Genomic DNA, 20488 nt, shown 5'->3' with positions numbered 1-20488 from the left:
GCCCCCCTTCCCCCCTCCCCGCCATCCATCCGGCCCTTGCTGGACACGCCCATTCCCTTCTCTTTGCTGGAGAGCGGAGCACAGGGCAGAACAGGGAACCCTGGGAGGCTTGGGTCCACTTCGCATAATAAAACCTTGGGCCTGGCTCTAGATGAGAGCTGTAGTGACAAATGAAATTGAGAGCTATGACTGTGTCCTGGGTTCGAATAGTTCACTCCCTGGCAAGTTCATAGCAAGTATCAGAGCTGGGAACTGCCCACGTCTAAGCAGCTTCTGTCACTGGGAACTGGGAAGCCGCATCACATCCATTCACATTCCAATAACTCACATGACACATGTGGGGTGACTGGTTTATTCAGGGTCCCCCCCGCCGCCACCACCACCACCACCACCACCACCGAGGCACTGACGAGCTGGGTGTTGTGGGGCCGAACAGGGGAGGGCTGTCCAGCTCTCCGAAGACAGAAGCTCAGCTCAGCAGCCAGAGCAGCGTCAGGGCCAGGCCGAACTGGAGAGGCCAGGCCTCGGAGAGCCCAGCGCCACTCATGATCTGGGCGTAGTATCTCGCCACCACCTCGTTGGGGTTGCCCTGTTCCGGGTCGAACCACATCTGGATGCAGCGGCCGCTGCCCCGGCTGTAGTTGCTTTGTTTGTAGGAGTTGCTCCAGATCTGGCTGCACAGGGCAGCAGGCGTGGGGAAGTAGAAGTCGAAGGGGTGGCAGGCGGCGTTCGCGGGGCACCGGTTATACCCTGTGGGGAGGATGCACGGCCTTTGGCCTCTGGATCCAGAACCTTCTCTGGTTCCACCAGCCCCCACAGCCCCTGTCTCCATCTACTCCATCCACACCCCCACCCACCCACCCAGCTCCCACCCCGGCCCACCCAGGCCCTCACCTGAGCTCCAGTTCCAGCCCTCGTGCCAGTTGCTCTTGCAGGTGTAGGAGGTGCGGCAGTCTTCCCACCAGTTCTGACAGTCCTCTTTGCAGAGGGGCACGTTCAGGATCCGCTCTCTGCGCCACTTCTGGTTCACCTGGGTGGGAGGGGGGCAGGGGGCTGCTGTCAGCCCAGGGTCTCAGCAGCCGCAGCCTCTACAGGGTCCAGGGCTGGGGCAGAGGTGGCGCCTCGACTCTTAGCAAACTCGAGTCAGCTGCTCACCACTCAAAAGCCACTAATCAAGGGGCAGGTGTCAGTAGAAAGAAAAGCAGCTTTAATCAGAGAAGGTGGTAACCTGGGAGTTCCCATCATGGCTCAGTGGAAATGAACCTGACTAGCATCCATGAGGGCGCAGGTCCGATCCCTGGCCTTGCTCAGTGGGTTAAGGATCCCGTGCTGCCGTGAGCTGTGGTGTAGGTCACAGACGCGGCTCAGATCCCACATTGCTGTGACTGTGGTGTCGGCTGGCAGCTGCAGCTCTGATTGGACCCCTAGCCTGGGAACCTCCGTATGCCAGGGGTGTGGCCCTAAAAAGCAAAAAAGAAAAAGAAAAAGAAAAGCTGGTAATCTGGGGGAGAAGATAGGCTCATGTCCTGAGACCAGCTCTGAAGATCCTGCTCAGCCGTGACGGTTTTCAAAGAGAAAAAGGAGCAAGAATCTCCGAGACTCTTGCAGGCGGGAGGTTGGCCTCTGCTTCGGTCTCCACTGTGAGCCGACTGGCTGACTCTTTCTTCAGATGTTATCGCGCCAGAGTGATCTGCCTGCAGCATTGCTCCGGGGGCTGTTGGGGGCAGAGAGCTACTAATTCTTTACTTAATATTGCCTTCTTTCTTCTTTGAATCTTGGAAAAGAATCCCCAGGTTGGGCAAGGCCCGCTCTTCCGGAGAGCTTCAGGGGTTCAGTTAAATTGCCTAGGGCTGTCCGTCTGCTAACTAGGTTCTTTTTAAAGAGGGGAACAGGAATGGGCAGGCAGGAAGGGGGCGAAAGAGCTGTTTCCACTGCCACCCTCAGACCAGAATTCCTGGGCCACGCCCAGCGGGCCGGTGGCTGGGGCTTGTGCCCTCTGCTGAGGCTCGTGCTTGTGGGGACGGTGTCTGTACCTCCTGGATCCAGGGCCCCAGGTTGGGCGAGCACTCATAGAGACAGGTGTCTTGAATGAAGTGGCGCTTGCAGGCCGGCTTCATCTTGCCGCAGTGCTCCCAGTTGAATTTGTACAGGTAGGAGATGTCGTTATGGGCTTCTTGGCTGGTGTTGACCGAGCAGCAGGCGTTCATCTCCCAGGGGCTGCACTGGGAGGGGACGACACCAGGATTAAGAAGTTGCATACCCAGCACAACCCGAATATTCCATCACGCAGCCTCTCCCCTTTTAAGTCCTCGATTCCCCAGCACAGAGTGTCCAGGGAGACGCTTGCTCTGGGGGGGACCCTCTTTGGAGGAGAAAAGTCTCCAATACTGTGGGATCCCAGGAGGGAGCCCCCGCCCGGAAATGCAGTCATTATAACGTCATTCATTCAACTCTTTATGGAGCTCCTACTTTCTCTAACCCAGGCATTTTTCTAGGAACCAGAAATCACAGTGAAAACTTATCACCAGATAATGGCTTTGGGGGGAAAACAAACAGAAAAACCAAAGCAAGATCAGAATAGGGAATTGCCGTTTTCTAGATCGGTCCGATTAAGCCTCTCTGAGAAGGTGACGGAGACCTGGGGCTGAGGAAACAAGTTAAATAAACTTGAACCCCGGAAGAGTGCTCCTTGCAGAAATCCTCTGCGTCCTCTTACTGAGTGAGTGAAAACCCACGGCCTAGAATTAGTCTAAAAGTCCAATATTAAGATGTATACTTTCTAAAAATACACACATAGGCTGAAGAGGGCAAAGCAAGGCTACTCAAAAGTATCCAAGTGGGAGTTCCCATCGCGGCGCAGCAAAAACGAATCCGCCTAGGAACCATGCGGGTGCGGGTTGGATCCCTGGCCTTGCTCCGTGGGTTAAGGATCCAGCGTTGCCGAGAGCTGTGGTGTAGGTCGTGGACACGGCTTGGATCTGGCATGGCAGTGGCTGTGGTGGAGGCCGGCGGCTGAAGCTCCGATTAGACCCCTAAGCTGGGAACCTCCATATGCCGCAGATGCGGCCCTAAAAAGCAGGAAAAAAAAAACAAAAAAAACAAAAAAAAACCCCACATTTAAATCAGTTCAGGAAATTGAAGGGATCGTGGCAACGTAGTTGTCCCATGGGAGACCTCAGGTGCACTAGGGTCAAGAGCCCCAGTGGACGCGTCTGCCTCGCCCGCAGCCTCATTGTGAGAGGCCCCCTTTCCCTGAGCTGTTTGGGGCCGGCAGAAAAGAAGCAGCCCCGTGCTGTGTATTCTTTCTCCTCTCAGATCCTTGCAGAGTCAACCCCAGTGTACACTCGAAAATCAGAATCGACCCCCAGGGCCTGCTCCCCGGTTTGAATTAACAAGGAACGCTCCCCACCCCCCACCGAGAAGCTAAGCTCTCAGCAAGGTTAAAAGCAGGGGTTAAAGAGTTGCCAGATCAGCCCAAATTGAAGATCCACTGAGGGGCCCCCTGCCACCCCCCAGGAGGGGTAGATGTTTCTGGAGGCAGTGCTGCCCGCCTCCCCAGACCCCCACCCCTTGGCCCACCTGCTCATGCAGGCCATCTTCCGGGCCTGGCTTGGTCTTGTGGTGCTTGGCGTCCATGCAGATGTTGAGGAGATCAGGCCGGGCCGCCCATGTGACAGCCACACACACCAAGAGCAGCAGCAGCCGTGCTCTCCCAAGGGCCATGCTTGTCCTGCAGAAAGAGCTGTGGTCAAAAGCAGCAGGAATGGGAGAATGCGGAGGTGGGTCCTTGAGGTATTGAAAAAAGAGCCTTAGGTGGGTGGAGCCTAGGGCGGGTGTCTACACCCTAAGCTTCCCAGCCCGAGGGAAGGTTGAGATAAGACCACCTTCCAGGCTAGTCTCTGACTGGGGTCTCCTGGCTTCCCCACCATGAGGCTCAACAAAACGCAGAAACAGCTAGGAGATTGCCTGAGGTTCACACACTCATGAATGAAATCCTTGGAGACAAATGCTTCAGAACTTAAAACTTTTAAGAGTTTGTTGACTTGGAGTTCCCATTGTGGCTCAGTGGTAATGAACCTGACTAGTATCCATGAGGATGTGGGTTCGATCCCTGGCTTCGCTCAGTGGGTTAAGGATCTGGCGTTGTCCTGAGTTGTGGTGTAGGTGTAGGTCGCCGATGCAGCTCAGATCCTGTGTTGCTGTGGCTATGGTGTAGGCTGGCAGCCGTAGCTCCAATTCGACTCGTAGCCTGGGAGATTCCACATGCCACACTTGCAGCCCTAGGGGGAAGAAAAAAGATTGAGATAATTTTTGTTAAAAGGAAAAAAAAAGAAGAGAAAGAAAAAAGATTTTGTTGACTTAAAAAACGCACAACAGGGAGTTCCTGTTGTGGCACAACCAAAATGAATCCGACGAGGAACCATGAGGTTGAGGGTTCGATCCCTGGCCTTGCTCAGTGAGTTAAGGATCCAGCATTGCTGTGAGCTGTGGTGTAGGTTGCAGAGGTGACTTGGATCCCGCGTTGCTGTGGCTCTGGCGTAGGCCGTGGCTGTAGCTCCGATTAGACCCCTAGCCTGGGACTCTCCATGTGCTGCGGGTCTGGCCCTAAAAAGACCAAAAAAAAAAAAAAAAAAAAAAAAGGCCATGCAAAATAAGGGGACCCAAGTCGCATGCACTCAACAGTCAAGCACACATTCCGTTCTGGGGAAATAGTTACGTTGATGGGATAAATACAAACTGTAATAACCTCAGGTTACTTCTCAAGTCGGATTTTTACAGAACGATTTTTATTTTTTCCATTATAGCTGGTTTACAGTGTTCTGTCAATTTCCTACAGTACAGCAAAGTGACCCAGTCATGTATACACCCATGTATACACCCACACAGGTCTACATTCTTTTTCTCCTGTTCTTCTCCAGGGTTCAGGTGCTCATTCATTTGCTAATTCACTCATTTCAGGACCCAATCGTCTCTCCCTTGACCCCGCCACTCACTGATCTCCAAGCGCACAGCACAAGCCTGTCCTCCCGGCAATGCCAGGTGATGCAAGATGAGGCTCCTTTGGGGAAACCAAGTCTAGCAGTTTAGAGCGCACGCCGTTTGCGATCTCAGCCCTCACACTCTCCCTCCTGCTTGACCTTGGGGGAAAAGAACTCACAGCATCCTGAGGCTTAGCTTCCGCTTCTGAGGATTAAATGTAGGGGCACCCCCCCAGCAAATGCTGGCCAACCAGGCCCGGGTTGAGGGACGTGCCCCAGGTCACATGGCGGGGGCCACCCAAGTCCGACTTGGGACCCTCACGGCCAGAGCTCCTTCACCTTTGGTCCCCTGCACCTTGGCTGTGCGGAGGCTCTCGCAGGGGTGACCCGCCCAGAGCCCTGGGGGAGCACAGCCGGGTCTCAGCCGTCAGTCAGTGGTTTTTCTTGCTGTGGCTGCTTTCTAGAGCTTTCTCCTCCCCTCCACTGCATCCGTGCCTGCATGTCATTCCCTGCCTTCCTTGTCCAGCTATGACCCCCCGCCCCAACGCTCAGCACACACACGCACATTCCCCCCGGGTCCCAGACTTCAAGCACTGAGAGCTCAGTGCAGTGCTGAAAGCCAAGGGTCCTGGGTCCTCGTTCAAGGATGGATATTAACTTGGAGCTTAACCTTGGGCAGGGTCTCATCTGTCTCCACTTCCGCATTCCCAGCCTTTAGGCGGTGAACCCCTCCCCCACCCCCCACCTCCCAGTTCAAATCCTTTAACACTTGCTGGGGGGTGGAGAGTGGCCTACCTGGGAGAGAAGGAGGCGCTTGGTGTGGCTCAGGCTTCTGCTTTGCTCTGCAGTCCCTCTTGCCTCACTCTAGGGGACCGAAGGGGCTTAGTGACCTAGGCGACGCAGTGCAGGCAGTGGGCATGTGGCCCGGGAGAGGCATTTACGGTAGGACAAAGGCCACTCAGGAGTTCATTATTGCACATGGGCACCGGCCAGGCCCCCGTGGAGGTGGCGGGTGGGAGGGACTGGGGACTGGTGAGGCTGAAGACCAGTCCCCGGCCCCACTTCCTCTATTTGCTCCCCCAAATTCAGGTCTGAGAAAACCTTGCCGCCTGCATTGCTGGGATCCTTTAAAATAACCTGGTCCGCTTCCCACACCCCCATCCTGTTACACAGACGAAGAGCGTGAGATCCAGAGAATCAGGACAGGGAGGGCTCATTGCAGGGCCGGGGCTGCAACGCGGGTTTCCAGGCTTCCAGGCAGCCATAGAGCACATGGAGCTCCATACCCCCAAGTACAGAGCCACCACGCCTTCACCCTCGGGCATTGCTCCCTCAGCCTCAGGCATCGCCCACCTCCAGCTATAAAATCCGATTTTCAGATGGCCAGAGTCTCAGCGGTTCCAGGAGTCCAACTGCCCTCCCATCCCCCACGCCCTCACCCACCCATGCAGGTACCCCTTTCTCCAGCAGCCAAGAGTCTTCTCTCATTTAGGCTCCTCCCACTGCTCCTACCCAGCCAGAAGCAGAAGCCTTTCTTTTTTCACCCTCTGAGACCAGGCTGGTACCACTGATGGGAAGCGAGGGGAGGAAGGAGCAAATTCAGGCAGGAGGGAATGGTTAGTTCCGCAGGTGCAGCCTGGGGTGGGGGGAGGTGGTTGTAGAGATGAAAGGTCAGGGGCAGGGCCCACGTTGGATGTGGGTGCCGTCAGCCCAGGGATGGCAGTGAAGTTTAAGGACTGCGGGGCCTCCATACCCTTGGAAAGGCCATAGGTCTGAGCCCAGGAAGCGGCAGGGGAACTGGGAGCCAGAGGAGGCAGCTGAATCACTGGACAAGAATCAGCTACGAAGGAAAGCCCTAAAGGGCTTGCAAAGAAATTGACTCCCAGGATGGGAGCTCTGCTTGTGGCTCAGTGGGTTAAAAATATGACTAGTATCCATGAGGATGGGATTCGATCCCTGGCCTCGCTCAGTGGGTTAAGGATCTGGCATTGCTGAGAGCTGCAGTATAGGTTGCAGACGCGGCTTGGATCTGGTGTGGCCGTGGCTATGGTATAGGCTTGTGGCTGTAGCTCTAATTGGACCCCTAGCCTGGGAACCTCCATATGCCACAGGTGTGGCCCTAAAAAGACAAAAAAAAAAAAAAAGAAATTGACTGCCGGGGGCCCCTCCGCTTGCGCCCTGCTCTCCCTCTCCCCGGGAGGAAGCCATACCTGAATCCTGTGACCGGCTGGGAGGGTTAAGCAGGTCGAGCTTGCTGGAACTCCTGGACTCCCTCATCCTTTGCCAGCCCAGCTCAGCCCCCTCCTGGTTGGAGAAACATGACCCGCTCTCTAGGCGTGCCCCCAAAGCATTCCTCCTGATGCTCTTCCTGATGGGACCTGCCCCTGTCCCCCATCCCCCACCCCCGCCCTGGGGGGATCACAACCTGAGCCTCACAGCTTCTCCACGGCAGCAGTGAGGTTGGTGCCTGCATCAGGCTCCTGGAACCTCAGGGCTTCAGAAGGAATGACCCGCAAGTGGGAGGTGCATTGGAGGTGGAATCTAATCCACGAGGTTCCCGGCCCTTGTTGAGGCTCATCCCTCAAGGGCTCAGGCCATCTGGCCACCAGGGAGGGACACAGTCAGTCAAGCACCCACCGTGGAGCCGATCCCGAGGGTATCTGCCCAGACTGAAAGCTTCATACCAGCCACGTCAGCTGTCGGCATCCTTGTGAACCCCAGTTCGAAGCCTGTCTTGTGACCAGACAATGACAACAGAGGGGCTGGGGCTCCGAGCTGAGTCTCATTCCAAGTCTGGCTGCTGCTTTTTTTTTTTTTTACAGCCACACCCACGGCATATGGAAGTTCCCAGCCAGGGGTCTAATCAGAGCTGCAGCCGCCGGCCTACACCAGAGCCACAGCCACGCGGGATCCAAGTCACCTCTGCAACCTACACTACAGCTCACGGCAACGCTGGATCCTTAACCCCCTGAGCAAGGCCAGGGATTGAACCCACGTCCTCATGGATACTAGTCAGGTTCGTTTCCACAGTGGGAACTCCAATCCTGGCTTCTTCCACAAGGAAGGGAGGGCGCTGTGAGGGGCACCAGTCTGAGGGTTGCAGATCCAGTGTTTCTCCTCTGGCCTCATTGCCTGGCCTTGCCCTCTAAACTGTCCTAGCCGCCTGGAAATTTGGTTTGTGCTTTTGGCACCTCAAAGCCTTTGCATTTCCTGAAACTTCTCCATGGAGAGCCGCTCCTCCCGTCTGGTCTGCTCGGCGAACGTGAAGCTCTAGAAGAGGCTTCCCTGACCCTCCAGGCTGCGGGGAGCGACACCGCACAGCTCCCTGGAGACAAACCCTCAGGACTGTGGTCTGGGAGTGACACGCCTCATGTCCCTCTGCCCCCACTAGATGGTGCAAGTCCTTGGTCCCCTCCCTGGCCCCCGCCAGCCCATCGGCTGCTCACAAGGCGCCTATCTGGTGACCGACCACACACGTGCCTGGATTCCTCCCCTTCCCGAGCACCCCCCCCGGGGCCAGGCCCGGGGGATCTGGCACAAGCGATGTGGACACGGCCTCTGCTTTCACACGTGTGTGCTCTGTCAGGGAAAAGTCAGGCCGTAAATACAGGAGAGAGACAGAGAGTGGTCCAAGAGGACCTGGGCGATGCGGTAAGAAAGCGCCTGGGTGATTGCTTTGGGTTGGATGGTCAGGAGTCACTTTAGTGGGGCATGAATTGTAGGTTGAAATCTAAGCGGCGAGTTCCCGTTGTGGTGCAGCAGAAACAATTCCCACTAGTATCCATGAAGATGCAGGTTCAATCCCTGGCCTTGCACAGTGGGTTAAGGATCTGGTGCTGCCATGAGCTGTGGCTCCGAGTTGCCCCCCAGCCTGGGAACTTCCATGTACCGTGGGTGCTGCCCGAAAAAGCCAAATAGAACAAAGAAATCTAAGTGGGTACAGAGAGCCAGGCTGCAAAGTATCCACGAACATTCCAGAAACCGGGAGAGGGCCCTTGCTGGAGCAAAAGCCCCCAAGTGAGAAGCGTGAAAGGGGCTCATGTGGGGGGGGGGTAGATTATTTGACATATCCAAGTGGAGGAGGGGGGCTTTCCATGCTGCTGAAGAAGTTTGGTTTTTCCAGCAGATGCCATGGAGAGGCATGAAAGAATTGGTGAGGGGATGCCACATAATCATACATTTTTGGTGTTTGTTTTCACTCAGTAAACTCCAGGTGAGGGTCTGCAGTTTTTTGAGTGTCTCTCTTCCACGTACTTATTAATTACACAGCCGGGGGGAGTAGTGGAGAAACCAGGCCGACCCAGTCTCAACCCAAAGATGACATCACCAGCAATGGGAAACCCTTAACAGCAAGCTCCTTGTCATGATGCATCAAAAGGACCTGGTCCTGCTTTGGGGATATTTGTATCAAAAATGCAGAACCTCAGTCTGATGAGGAAATAGATAACCCCCCAAAGGAGAGTTATTCAGCAAAACCGCCAGTCCGTGCTTTTCAAAAAAAGTCAAGGCCATCAAAGAGCCTCCCTCCCTCAGAAATCGATCAGCAGGTGACTGAATTAAAGTGATATGTACATAGAATGGAATATTGCTCAGCAATGAAAAAGAATGAACTAGATCTCTGTAGATCAATATGGAAAGTTGTAACTATCAAAATGATGAATCCAAATACTCCTTGAGCCAGCAATCCCTTTTCCAGAATTCTGTGCTACAGCATTCTAGTAATCCTTCATAGTAGAATTATTTGTCATTTAAACAAATAGAGGAGTTGCTTTCATGGCTCAGCGATAACAAAACTGACTAGGATCTGTGAGGATGAGGGTTCGATCCCTGGCCTCGCTCAGTGGGTTAAGGGTCTGGCATTGCCATGAGCTGTGGGGTGGGTTACAGATGTGGCTTGGATCTGGCATTGCTGTGGCTGTGGCATCGGCTGGCAGCTACAGCTCCAATTCAGCCCCCTAAACTGGGAACTTCCATAGGCCACTGGTGCTGCCCTAAAAAGACAAAATAAAATAAAGTAATAGAGACACCCCAAGTGTTGATCCTTGGAATCTGCTCAGCAGGATCTGCACCCCATCCCACGTCTAGTAAGGGAAGGAAAGGGAAAGACATTTTCAGGGGACTTATAACCCCCAGCCTCTCCCCAGTCCCCTCATCCTCTTGTGCAGGCGGGGTCGTGAGGAAGGAGGCCGGTGAAGAAGTAAGAGCCCCAGGTTCAAGGATCAACTCCCACCCCCTGCTTACTGGTGAACTCCAAGCTAATCCCAGTCCTTCGCGGGACCTCTCAACAGGAAAGATGAAGCAACGAGGCAGGCCGCCCGCCCCTCACCGGCTCACTCCCCAACCATTCATAACACACAGGGCACACGTGGATATTGTATTGGAAGAGGCCATCAGAGGCTCCCCATCGGATCTTAGATCAGGAGCCAATGACCGGGGTGCTGAGGCCACCCGGAGAGTAACCCAGGGGGTGTGGGCGGAAAGCAGAGGTCGGCGGGGGAACAGCTTAGCCGGTGACCCAGTGTTTCACCATCTCCGTCAAGTTGGTCAGGAGAGGCCCGATCCCCTGGGCCACGGCCCCAGCATCCCCATTCTCTGCATAGTATCTCGCCACCGCCTCGTTGGGGTTGCCCTGGGCCGGGTCGAACCACATCTGGATGCAGCGGCCGCTGCCCCGGCTGTAGCTGCTGACTTCAAAGGAGTGGCTCCAGATCTCGTTGCACAGGGCAGCGGGCGTGGGGAAGTAGAAGTCGAAGCGGTGGCAGGCGGCGCTCACTGGGCACTGGTTATACCCTGTGGGGAGGATGCATGGCTTTTGGCCTCTGGATCCAGAACCTTCTCTGGTTCCACCAGCCCCCACAGCCCCTCGTCTCCATCTATTCCATCCACACCCCGCCTCCACCCAGCTCCCGCCCAGGCCCTCACCTGAGGTCCAGTTCCAGCCCTTGTGCCAGTTGCTCTTGCAGGTGTAGGAGGTGCGGCAGTCTTCCCACCAGATCTGACAGTCCTCTTTGCAGAGGGGCACGTTCAGGATCCGCTCTCTGCGCCACTTCTGGTTCACCTGGGTGGGAGGGGGGCAGGGGGCTGCTGTCAGCCCAGGGTCTCAGCTGCTGCAGCCTTGACAGGGTCCGGGGCTGCAGGAGAAGAGATGCCTCTACCACCCTCAGATCAGAATTCCTGGGCCACGCCCAGCGGGCCAGTGGCTGGTGGGTCGTGCCCTCTGCTGAGGCTCGTGCTTGTGGGGACAATGTCTATACCTCCTGGATCCAGGGCCCCAGGTTGGGCGAGCACTCATAGAGACAGGTGTCTTGAATGAAGTGGCGCTTGCAGGCCGGCTCCATCTTGCCGCAGTGGTCCCAGTTGAATCTGTACAGGTAGGAGATGTCTTTATGGGCTTCTAGGCTGGTGTTGACTGAGCAGCAGGAGTTCTTCCTCCAGGGGCTGCACTGGGAGGGGACGACACCGAGATTAAGTCCTTCCCGCACCACAGCTGTCACCACTACATGCTGGCTCCTGGGCCTCGGGTAGGTCACCCAGAGGAACACTGGCTGGGGAGGCGGCCTCTAAGCCCGGCCTTGAGGAGCCCTCGTTTTGGGGTAGAGGCAGTTATAATATTGACTTTGAACAGAGAGTCACACAGGGGACGTGGGAGAACTGGGAACCCATCACCTGGGGGAGCCGTCATTCTCCGTACATCTCTAAACCGTTCACCAATTGATTTCGCTTTATCTAGGAGATTTACGGTACTCATCTTGCAGGTCCTCAACTCTTGATCCCCTGCAAGACCCCATGCACCTGATCCCTGACCTGAAAGAGTTAATTAACATAACGAAAAGCACTTCCTGGCCTATAGGAGTTCCCTGGTGGCTTAGCAGGTTAAGGATCCAGTGTTGTCACTGCTGTGGCTAGGGTTTGATCCCTAGCCTGGGAACTTTGCCTGCCGTGGGTGCAGCCAAAAATTTTTAAAATAGCATAAAATAAAAAATAAAAAAGCAGAGTTCCCGGATGGCCTAATGGTTGAGAATCCGGTAAGGATCTGGTGGTGTCACTGCTGTGGCATGGGTTCAATCCTTGGCTCAGGAACTTCTGCTTGCATGCCCCCCCCCCCAAAAATGCAAAAAGTAAACATTTTTTTAAAAAGCACTTCCTGGCCTATAGGGGCTCAGCAGAAACAGCCACTCCCTTCCAACCTACACCCCTCAGAATTACAGTCACCTCTCTCCCTCAAATCTGCACCATCTCTTGGCAAAGAAGTGCTGTGGAGGGTTCTTTAAAGCCCCCCTTAGAACTTAAAACGTTCTAAAAATGAAGCGGTGGGTACAGACTTTCCGTTTTGGAAGATGAAAATGTTCTAGAAATGGATGGAGGTGATGTTTGCATGGCAGTGTGCATCTGCCTAATGGCACAAACGGTACACTTAGAAATGCTTACATGGTGAATTTTATGTTATAGTTATTTTAACACATACACACACACACACCCCCAGAACAAATGAACTGTGGGAAATGACTCAGAGGTCAAGGGCTGCTGGACTTCCCTCTCTTGGCTTGGAGCCCCTGGAGGCAGCCTGTGCCACACAGCATTGCCCTGGGCATACCCCGGCCCCCCGGCAATGTAAAGACTGGTGCGGAGCAGACGAGGGGACCAGAGAGAATGAAAGAGCCTCATTTCTGATGAGCCTGGGGTTCGACTTGAAGCCCAGATTCCCTGGCTGCTTCAGGGGCCCTCCCTATGAAACGGGAACCCAGGCTTCTCCTCCCCTTCTCCATGGTAGCAGCATCCTTGGCTCTGGCCACACTAGACTTGCCACTGCTCGTGCTGTCACCCCTCGTCCGAGGACCTGCTGTCCTCTGCCAGGCTGCCTTTTCCTGCTTTGTCTTCCTGGAAAACTCTTACTCAGCCTCCATGGCCCAGGCCAGTGGCCCTCCTTGGAGGTCCTCGCAGCCTGTCTGACGTGTCACTGACTCTTCAGAACCTGATGGGGGTGGGGACCTGGCCTGTGGGTAGATACTTGTTGCATCATGACCGTGAGGGACCTGCCTCTTCTTCTACCTGGACTTTGAGCTCCGTGGACTGGCACAGCATGAAAGTTGGGAAAGGTGCCACCAGCCCCTCTCCTGGCGCCTGCCTATCCCCAGCCTCTGTTCCCACGTGTCCCTGTGCACTCTCTGGCCAGTGTCCTCATTTGTCAAGCGCTTTGGGCATATTTACCAACAAGATGGGAGGAAAACACTTGGCCCGTAGTGGGTGCTTGATCAATAGTCCCCGCGTTAGTGTCGCCGTGGTGGCCTCCTGGGAGAGGGCCACCAAGATCACCTCAGCCACCCTCCTGCCTCCATCACCCCCAAAGCTGCTCTTTCCAACCCCCTGCCTTCTTCCCTTTTGGGGGCCAGCCCCCTCCCCAACCCCAGGCCCTTCTCCCTCCTCACCTGGTCGTGCAGCTTGTCCTCCGGGCTTGGCTTTGGCTTGTGGTGCTTGGCATCCATGCAGACATTGAGCATGTCCGACTTGGCCCGGGCGCCCCCCACAGCAGCCACCAAACCCAGGAGCACGAAGAGCGTCAGCCGCCAGGCCATGTTGATCCACTTCTGCCAGAAAGCTGCCGTAAGCTTCTTGGCCAGATTTCCTGTTTCCCTTCCAAGCCCAGATCGTCGTCCCTCCCCGCGCCGCTTACCCCACAGCACAGTGGAGCCAAGCGATGAAGGGCCCGTGGAGGTCTGTGCCAAGTGGTAGGACACCACTGCCACCTGAGGACAGTGCAGTCTGAGCTTTGCTGCGGGGGGAGGCACCACCTCTCCGGACCTCCCCTTCCGGAGTTCGCCAGCCAGTGCTTCACCCACAGGCAGAGGCTCCTGCATAAGAGGAACCACAGAGGGAGTTCCCTTCGTGACTCAGTGGTTAACAAACCACACTAGTATCCATGAGGATGCGGGTGTGATCCCTGGCCTCGCTCCGTGGGTTAAGGATCTGGCGTTGCCCTGAGCTGTGGTGCAGGTCATAGATGCGGCTTGGATCTGGCGTTGCCGTGGCAGTGGTGTAGGCTGGTGGCTGTAGCTCCGATTCAACTCCTAGCTGTAGAAGTTCCATAGCAAAAAAAAAAGAGGAACCACCGGCTGACCTCTGCTGAGCTGCTGATGGGGTTGCAGACTGAGAGGAGGGGCGCTGGCCGGCCTCTGCTTCTGCTTCCTCAGCCCTCCCGCCAGCCCAAGGCAGCTTAGGTTTAGGTACCCAGAGACTGGCTGGTGAGGCAGACAGGGAAGCTGACGGGGCGGGGGTTGGGGGGGGGGGGCGATGTGAAGGCCATTCAGCCATTGGGTTCTTGCTTAAGGTCCTGGACCACATGCCAGGGGAGCCTGGAGGAGGGGGAGGGGTATGTGGAAAGCCCGTGAGAGCGCAGATCCCCAGGGGCAGCCCCCAGCCCCTGCATCTTCCCACCCCCACGGAGGGGTCTTGGGAAGTTCCCAGGGCAGAGCCAGGCCTAGACAAAGCGGAGGCCGGGGGGTCAGGGTCACATGGAGGAGAAACTGAGCCCGAGCTGTGGGGGTGGGGGCACCAGAGCCAGAGTCCGCAGAGAAAGCAGGATCCCCGGAGACCAGGGGAGCCCTACCTTGCTTCTCACCTCCTACCTCCCATCCGCACCTTTCCTCCCGGTCCTGCCCTTACCTCTGCCTCGGCCCTCCTGGAGGCCCACCTGGAGGCCCACTCGGAAGCAGTGTCTCCCTGACTCGTCACACCCTTTTCTAAGTCATCCTGACCCGGCCTCTGTCAGGGCAGGCCGCGTCTTTGTCTAGGAAACAGCTTGTCTTTCAGTTTCAGGCCAGTTAAAGAAATATAGTCCTACACCCCATGAGATTTAACCTGGTGAAAAAGAATGAGAAGGCCCTTGATAAATGAAAATGCAAAACTTTCCAAGTGTATTGTTAAGTGAGAGAAGGAAGGTGTGTGCATTTCTGGTCAATTACACCACAACAAAAGAGAGGCAGGAGGAGACGCTGTAGAAAAAACAGTCTCTCCGGTCAAGTCAAGTCACAGCGCAGCGGAAACCAGTCCGACTAGGAACCAAGAGGTTGCAGGTTGGATCCCTGGCCTCGCTCAGTGGGTTAAGGATCCGGCATTTGTCACGAGCTGTGGTGTAGGTCGCAGATGTGGCTTGGATCCTCCATTGTTGTGGCTGTGGTGTAGGCTGGCAGCAAGAGCTCCCATTGGACCCCTACCCTGGGAACCTCCATATGCTGCAGGTGCGGCCCTGAGAAGGAAAACAAACAAAAACAAACAAAAAAAAACACAGCCTCCTCAATAAGTAGTGCTGGGAAAATTGGACAGCTGCATGTAAAAGAATGAAATTGGAACATTGTCTAACACAATATATGAAAAGAAACTCAAGGAATTCCTGTTGTGGCTCAGGAGTAATGAACTCAACTAGTATGCATGAGGACGCAGGTTCAATCCCTGGCCTTGCTCAGTGAGTTAAGGATCTGGTGTTGGGAGTTGCTGTCGTGGCTCAGGGGTTAACGAATCCAACTAGGAACCATGAGGTTGCAGGTTTGAGCCCTGGCCTTGCTCAGTGGGTTAAGGATCCAGTGTTGCCGTGAGCTGTGGTGTGGGTCGCAGACGTGGCTCAGACCCCTCGTTGCTGTGGCTCTGGTGTAGGCCAGCGGATGCAGCTCCGATTCAACCCCTAGCCTGGGAACCTCCATGTGCCGCGGGAGCGGCCCTAGGAAAGGCAAAAAGACAAAAAAAAAAAGGATCTAGTGTTGCTGTGAACTGCAGTCTAGGCTGGCAGCTGCAGCTCAGATTCGACCCCTAGCCTGAAAACTTCCGTATGCCACAGGTACAGCCCTAAAGAAAGAAAAAAAAAAAAAACTCAAAATGGATGAAAGACCTAAATGTAAGACCAGAAACCATGAAACTCTTAAGAGGAAAACACAGGCTTAATACTCTGTGACGTAAGTCACAGCAATATTGTTTTGAATCTGTCACCTAAAGCGAAAGAAAAAAAAAATCAAGAATAAACAAATCGGAGCTAAACTTAAAAGCTTTTGCACAGGGAAGGTTTCATTTCAATAAAATAAAAGGACATCCTACTGAATGGGAGAAGATATTTGCAAATGATATGACTGATAAGAAATTAATATCCAAAATATAGAAAGAGCTCATACAGTTTCACATGAACAAAACAAACAACCAGCCTGAAAAATGAGCAAAAGACCTCAACAGACGTTTCTTTAAAGGAAACATGCAGACGGCCCTTGAAAAGATGCTCAGCCTCACTAATCCTCAGGGAATATAAATCAAAACCACAGTGAGGTATCACCTCACACCTATCAGAATGGCCATCAAAAAACACAAGTAGCAAATGTTGATGAAGATACAGAGAAAAAGGAACCCTCATTCCCTTTGGTGGCAATGTAAATTGTGTAGCCACTTTGGAAAACTGTATGGAGGTTTCTCAAAAAATTGAAAATAGAACTAGCATATGACCGAGTAATTCCTCTCCTGGGTATACATCTGAAAAAAACAAAAACACTAATTCAAAAAGATTCATGCGTGCCAATATTCGTGGCAGCATTGTTTATAATTACCAAGCTATGAAAGTAACCTTAGTGTCCATCGAGAACTAAATGGATAAAGAAGATGTGGGGTGTGTGTGTGAGTATATGTGTGTAATGGAATACTACTCAGCCATAAAAAATGACATTTTGTCATTTGCAACAACATGGATGGACTTGGAGGGTATTATGTTAAGTGAAGCAAGCTAGACAGACAAAGACAAATACTCTATGATATCACTTATATGCAGAATCTAAAAAATACAGCAAACTAGTGAATATAACAAAAAAGAGACAGATGAAGAGAACCAGGTAGTAGTTACCAGTGGGTAGTGAGAAAGGGGGGGCACCATAGGGGTAGGGGGTTAAGATGTACAAATTGTTCCATATAAAATAAGCTACAAGGATATATTGTATAGTACAGCGAATATAGCCAATATTTTATAATAACTAGCATAATATTATGTATCAACTATACTTCAATTTTTTTTAAAAAAAGTTCCAAAAGAGCAACAATAGAATTAATCTTTTGTGTAAAAAAAGGAAGAGGGAGAATACACGCATTTGCATAAGAAAATTCTGGAAAGAATTTTTGTTTATTTATTTTGGGCTGCACCCACAGCATGTGGAAGTCCTGAGCCAGGGATCAAACCCACGCCACAGCAGCAACCCAAACTGCTGCAGTGACAACACCAGATCCTTAACCTGCTGCACCACAAGGGAACTCAAACAATTTTTTGAATGGGGAGGGCATATAAGGATTGTAGAGGAGGAATTCCCGTCATGGCTCAGCAGAAACAAATCTGACTAGGAACCATGAGGTTGCGGGTTCAAGCCCTGGCCTTGCTCAGTGGGTTGAGGATCCGACATTGCCATGAGCTGCGGTGTAGGTCACAGATGTGGCTCGGATCTGGTGTGGCTGTGGCTCTGGCGTAGGCCAGCGGCTACAGCTCTGATACAACCACTAGCCTGGGAACCTCCACATGCTGTGGGCGCGGCTGTGAAGAAAGCAAAGAAAAAAAGAATTGCAGAGGAAAGAGGATGAGACTTTGCTCTGCAATCCTTTCTATGCTGTTTTCATTTTCAACTATGTGAATGTTTACTGTGTTGAAATGTAATTAATGGGGGAGGGAGAGGGATGGACTGGAAGTTTGGGGTCAGTAGATGCAAACTATTGCATCTAGAATGGATAAGCAATGAAGTCCTGCTGTACAGCACAGGGAACTCTATCTGGTCTCTTGTGATTGAACATGACGGAGGATAATATGAGAAAAAAATGAATATATATGTATGACTCAGTCACTTTGCTCTACAGCAGAAATTAACAGACCATTGTAACTCAACTACACTTTCATTTTAAAAATGTAAGCATGGTGGAGGATTGTGAAAAAAATCTCTTTCTAAAAAAATTTTTTTCAATTGAAAATAAAAGAATTTTAAAAAGAAATGTGATACACATGTATGTGTGTATATTTATATAAATATATAAAATGTTGAATAGGAGTTCCCTTCGTGGTGTGGTGGAAATGAATCCGACTAGGAACCACGAGGTTGCAGGTTCGATCCCTGGCCTTGCTCAGTGGGTTAAGGATCTGGCATTGCTGTGAGCTGTGGTGTAGGCCGCAGACTCGGCTTGGATCCTGCCTGGCTGTGGCTGTAGCATAGGCCAGTGGCTGTAGCGTAGGCCAGCAGCTGTAGCTCCAATTGGACCCCTGGTCTGTGGAACCTCCAAATGCTGCTTGTGTGCCCCCCCCCGCAAAAAAAAAAAAAAAGCAAAATGTTAAATAGAATAATAAGATAAGGGGGTTCCCACTGTGGCATGGAAAGGAATCCGACTGGTATCCATGAGGATGCAGGTTCGATTGCTAGACTCGCTCAATGGGGTTGGGGATCTGGCATTGCTGTGAGCTGCAGTGTAGGTCACAGAAGAGGCTTGGATCCCGAATTGCTGTGGCTGTGGTGTACGCCAGCAGCTGTAGCTCCCATTCAGCCCCTAACCTGGGAACTTCTATTTGCCGCCAGTGCAGTCCTAAAAAACCAAAAAAAAGAAAAGAAAAAAATAAGATACAGAATGTGCATCTGATTTGATACCATTTATGTGATTTGTATAACATGATTAAGAATGCTACATGTCAGCTAAGGATACTATCAATATGTTTACAAAAGCATAAACATGAGGCCACCAACAGTCCTAGTTCCTTGGGTATAGTGTCAAAGAAATTCTATGCATTTATGCCACATAAATCCCACTTTTATGCACAAATGATAGCACGTTGTTCTGTGCTTTCTGTTTTTGGATATTTTCACTACACATTTCTGCTTTGGACACAAGAAACAAAAACCTCATTGAAATTGAGTTACCCACACTGGACACACTTATCTGATAGCATAACCTTCAGGTTACTTCTCTGTGCCTTATAGGGTCTGAAATTAATTCATTTATTTATTTTTTTGTCTTTTTGCTATATCTTTGGGCCGCTCCCGCGGCATATGGAGGTTCCCAGGCTAGGGGTCGAATCGGAGCTGTAGCCACCGGCCTACGCCAGAGCCACAGCAACGCAGGATCCGAGCCGTGTCTGTGACCTACACCACAGCTCACAGCAACGCCGGGTCCTTAATCCACTGAGCAAGGGCAGGGACCGAACCCACAACCTCATGGTTCCTAGTCGGATTCGTTAACCACTGCGCCACGCCGGGAACTCCTGAAATTAATTCAAATGCCCCCTGTGGCAAAAACAAAAGAAAAGCAAAACCTTTCATTAACCATTATAAGACAAACTTAAGCGTTCTCTTGTGGCACAAGGGGTGTTGTCAGTGCAGCCGCTTGGTTCACTGTTGTGGCTCAGGTTCAGTCCCTGGCTCAGGAACTTCCACGTGCCACGGGCACAGTCAAATAAAGAAAGAAAGAGAAAGTGAAGAAGGAAAATTTACTTTGGGCAGTTAGCAGTGCTTGATCCTCAAATGTTATTGCAGAGAGCAAAATTGCTACCTAACCTAGGAAGACAAATAGTACTGACAAATGTTTTTAATGATGTATGTCGATATTTTCTCATTATGATTTTGGGAAAACACCAAATCCTGTGATCGCTTAGCTAGTAGAATGCCCCTCTGGGGGGTGGGGGTGGGCAACGTCTCTGGTTTCAGTCCGTTCTTGGCACATGCATCTCAGCCGCCATAGGTTAAGTCTAAGGTGACAAGGTCAGTGACTGATTATGAGGTGCTCACCGTGCCCCACCCGCCTGCCCAGGCCTCTGTCAGTGCTGAGTGCCAGACCAGAGTCAGCAGTCCCCTGCCCTCCGTCCATTGTACCAGCCTGTGATCCTCCGTGTGTGCCCGGTCGTCGTATCTTCATTTTCTAAGCAGGGATGTGACCTGTCTTCCTTCTCATAGGGTCGCCTGTGTTATTTACTGCCTGCTAAGCATGAATGTACCTCCGCACGCTAGCAGTCATGTACTGAGAGCTACCTGGTCCCAGTTGGAAAGCGGGATGCTTTACTTGCATCGTTGTGTCTTGTAATCCTCGCAACACCCTGCAAGGCTGACGTTATTCCCAACGTACGGAGGAGGAAACAGAGGCTCTCGGAATTGGCCGAATTCCCAAATAGCAAGAAAGCAGAGGCGTCAGGATTCAGGTTTAACTGAAAAGCCCATGCCTTTTCACTGTTACCATCTCCAGATCACAAGTTTTATTTTTCTATCTTACCTACAGGAAGTGTAGCTGAGAAGCCACAGCCTATGTGTACTTTTTAGAGCAGCCTCTCTTTCCAGAAACTTCTTATATTGTAGATTTTTTGTCTTTTGTTTTAGTTCTGCTAATTTTCTTTTCCTTTTGCTTTTCTTTTTGCTTTTTAGGGACGCACTTGAGGCATGTGGAGGTTCCCAGGCTAAGGGTCTACTCAAAGCTACAGCTGCTAGCCTACGCCAGAGTCACAGCAATGCCAGATCTGAGCCACATCTGCGACC

At 52.5% G+C, this 20488-nt stretch overlaps 2 protein-coding genes across 6 annotated transcripts; both read right to left on the bottom strand.

Annotated features, from left to right (window-relative positions):
- FOLR1 (folate receptor 1) lies at positions 337-7257 on the bottom strand. Of its 2 annotated transcripts, none has more exons than XM_013999190.2 (5): positions 5775-7121; positions 3580-3730; positions 2034-2222; positions 895-1030; positions 337-750 (listed from the first exon to the last, which is right to left on the bottom strand). In XM_013999190.2, the coding sequence occupies exons 2-5, from the start codon at positions 3721-3723 to the stop codon at positions 470-472; spliced, it is 750 nt and encodes a 249-aa protein (XP_013854644.1). In that variant the 5' UTR covers positions 3724-3730; positions 5775-7121; the 3' UTR covers positions 337-469.
- Positions 10339-14756, bottom strand: FOLR1 (folate receptor 1 (adult)). 4 transcript variants are annotated; one of them, XM_005653647.2, is made up of 6 exons: positions 14640-14756; positions 13651-13828; positions 13406-13564; positions 11234-11422; positions 10902-11037; positions 10339-10769 (listed from the first exon to the last, which is right to left on the bottom strand). In XM_005653647.2, the coding sequence occupies exons 3-6, from the start codon at positions 13550-13552 to the stop codon at positions 10483-10485; spliced, it is 759 nt and encodes a 252-aa protein (XP_005653704.1). In that variant the 5' UTR covers positions 13553-13564; positions 13651-13828; positions 14640-14756; the 3' UTR covers positions 10339-10482.

The sequence above is a fragment of the Sus scrofa genome, chromosome 9 (assembly GCF_000003025.6).
Source record: "Sus scrofa isolate TJ Tabasco breed Duroc chromosome 9, Sscrofa11.1, whole genome shotgun sequence".
Classification (NCBI taxonomy): domain Eukaryota; kingdom Metazoa; phylum Chordata; class Mammalia; order Artiodactyla; family Suidae; genus Sus; species Sus scrofa.
The sequence above is the reverse complement of the archived record's forward strand: the minus strand, read 5'-3'. Positions and strand labels throughout refer to the sequence as shown.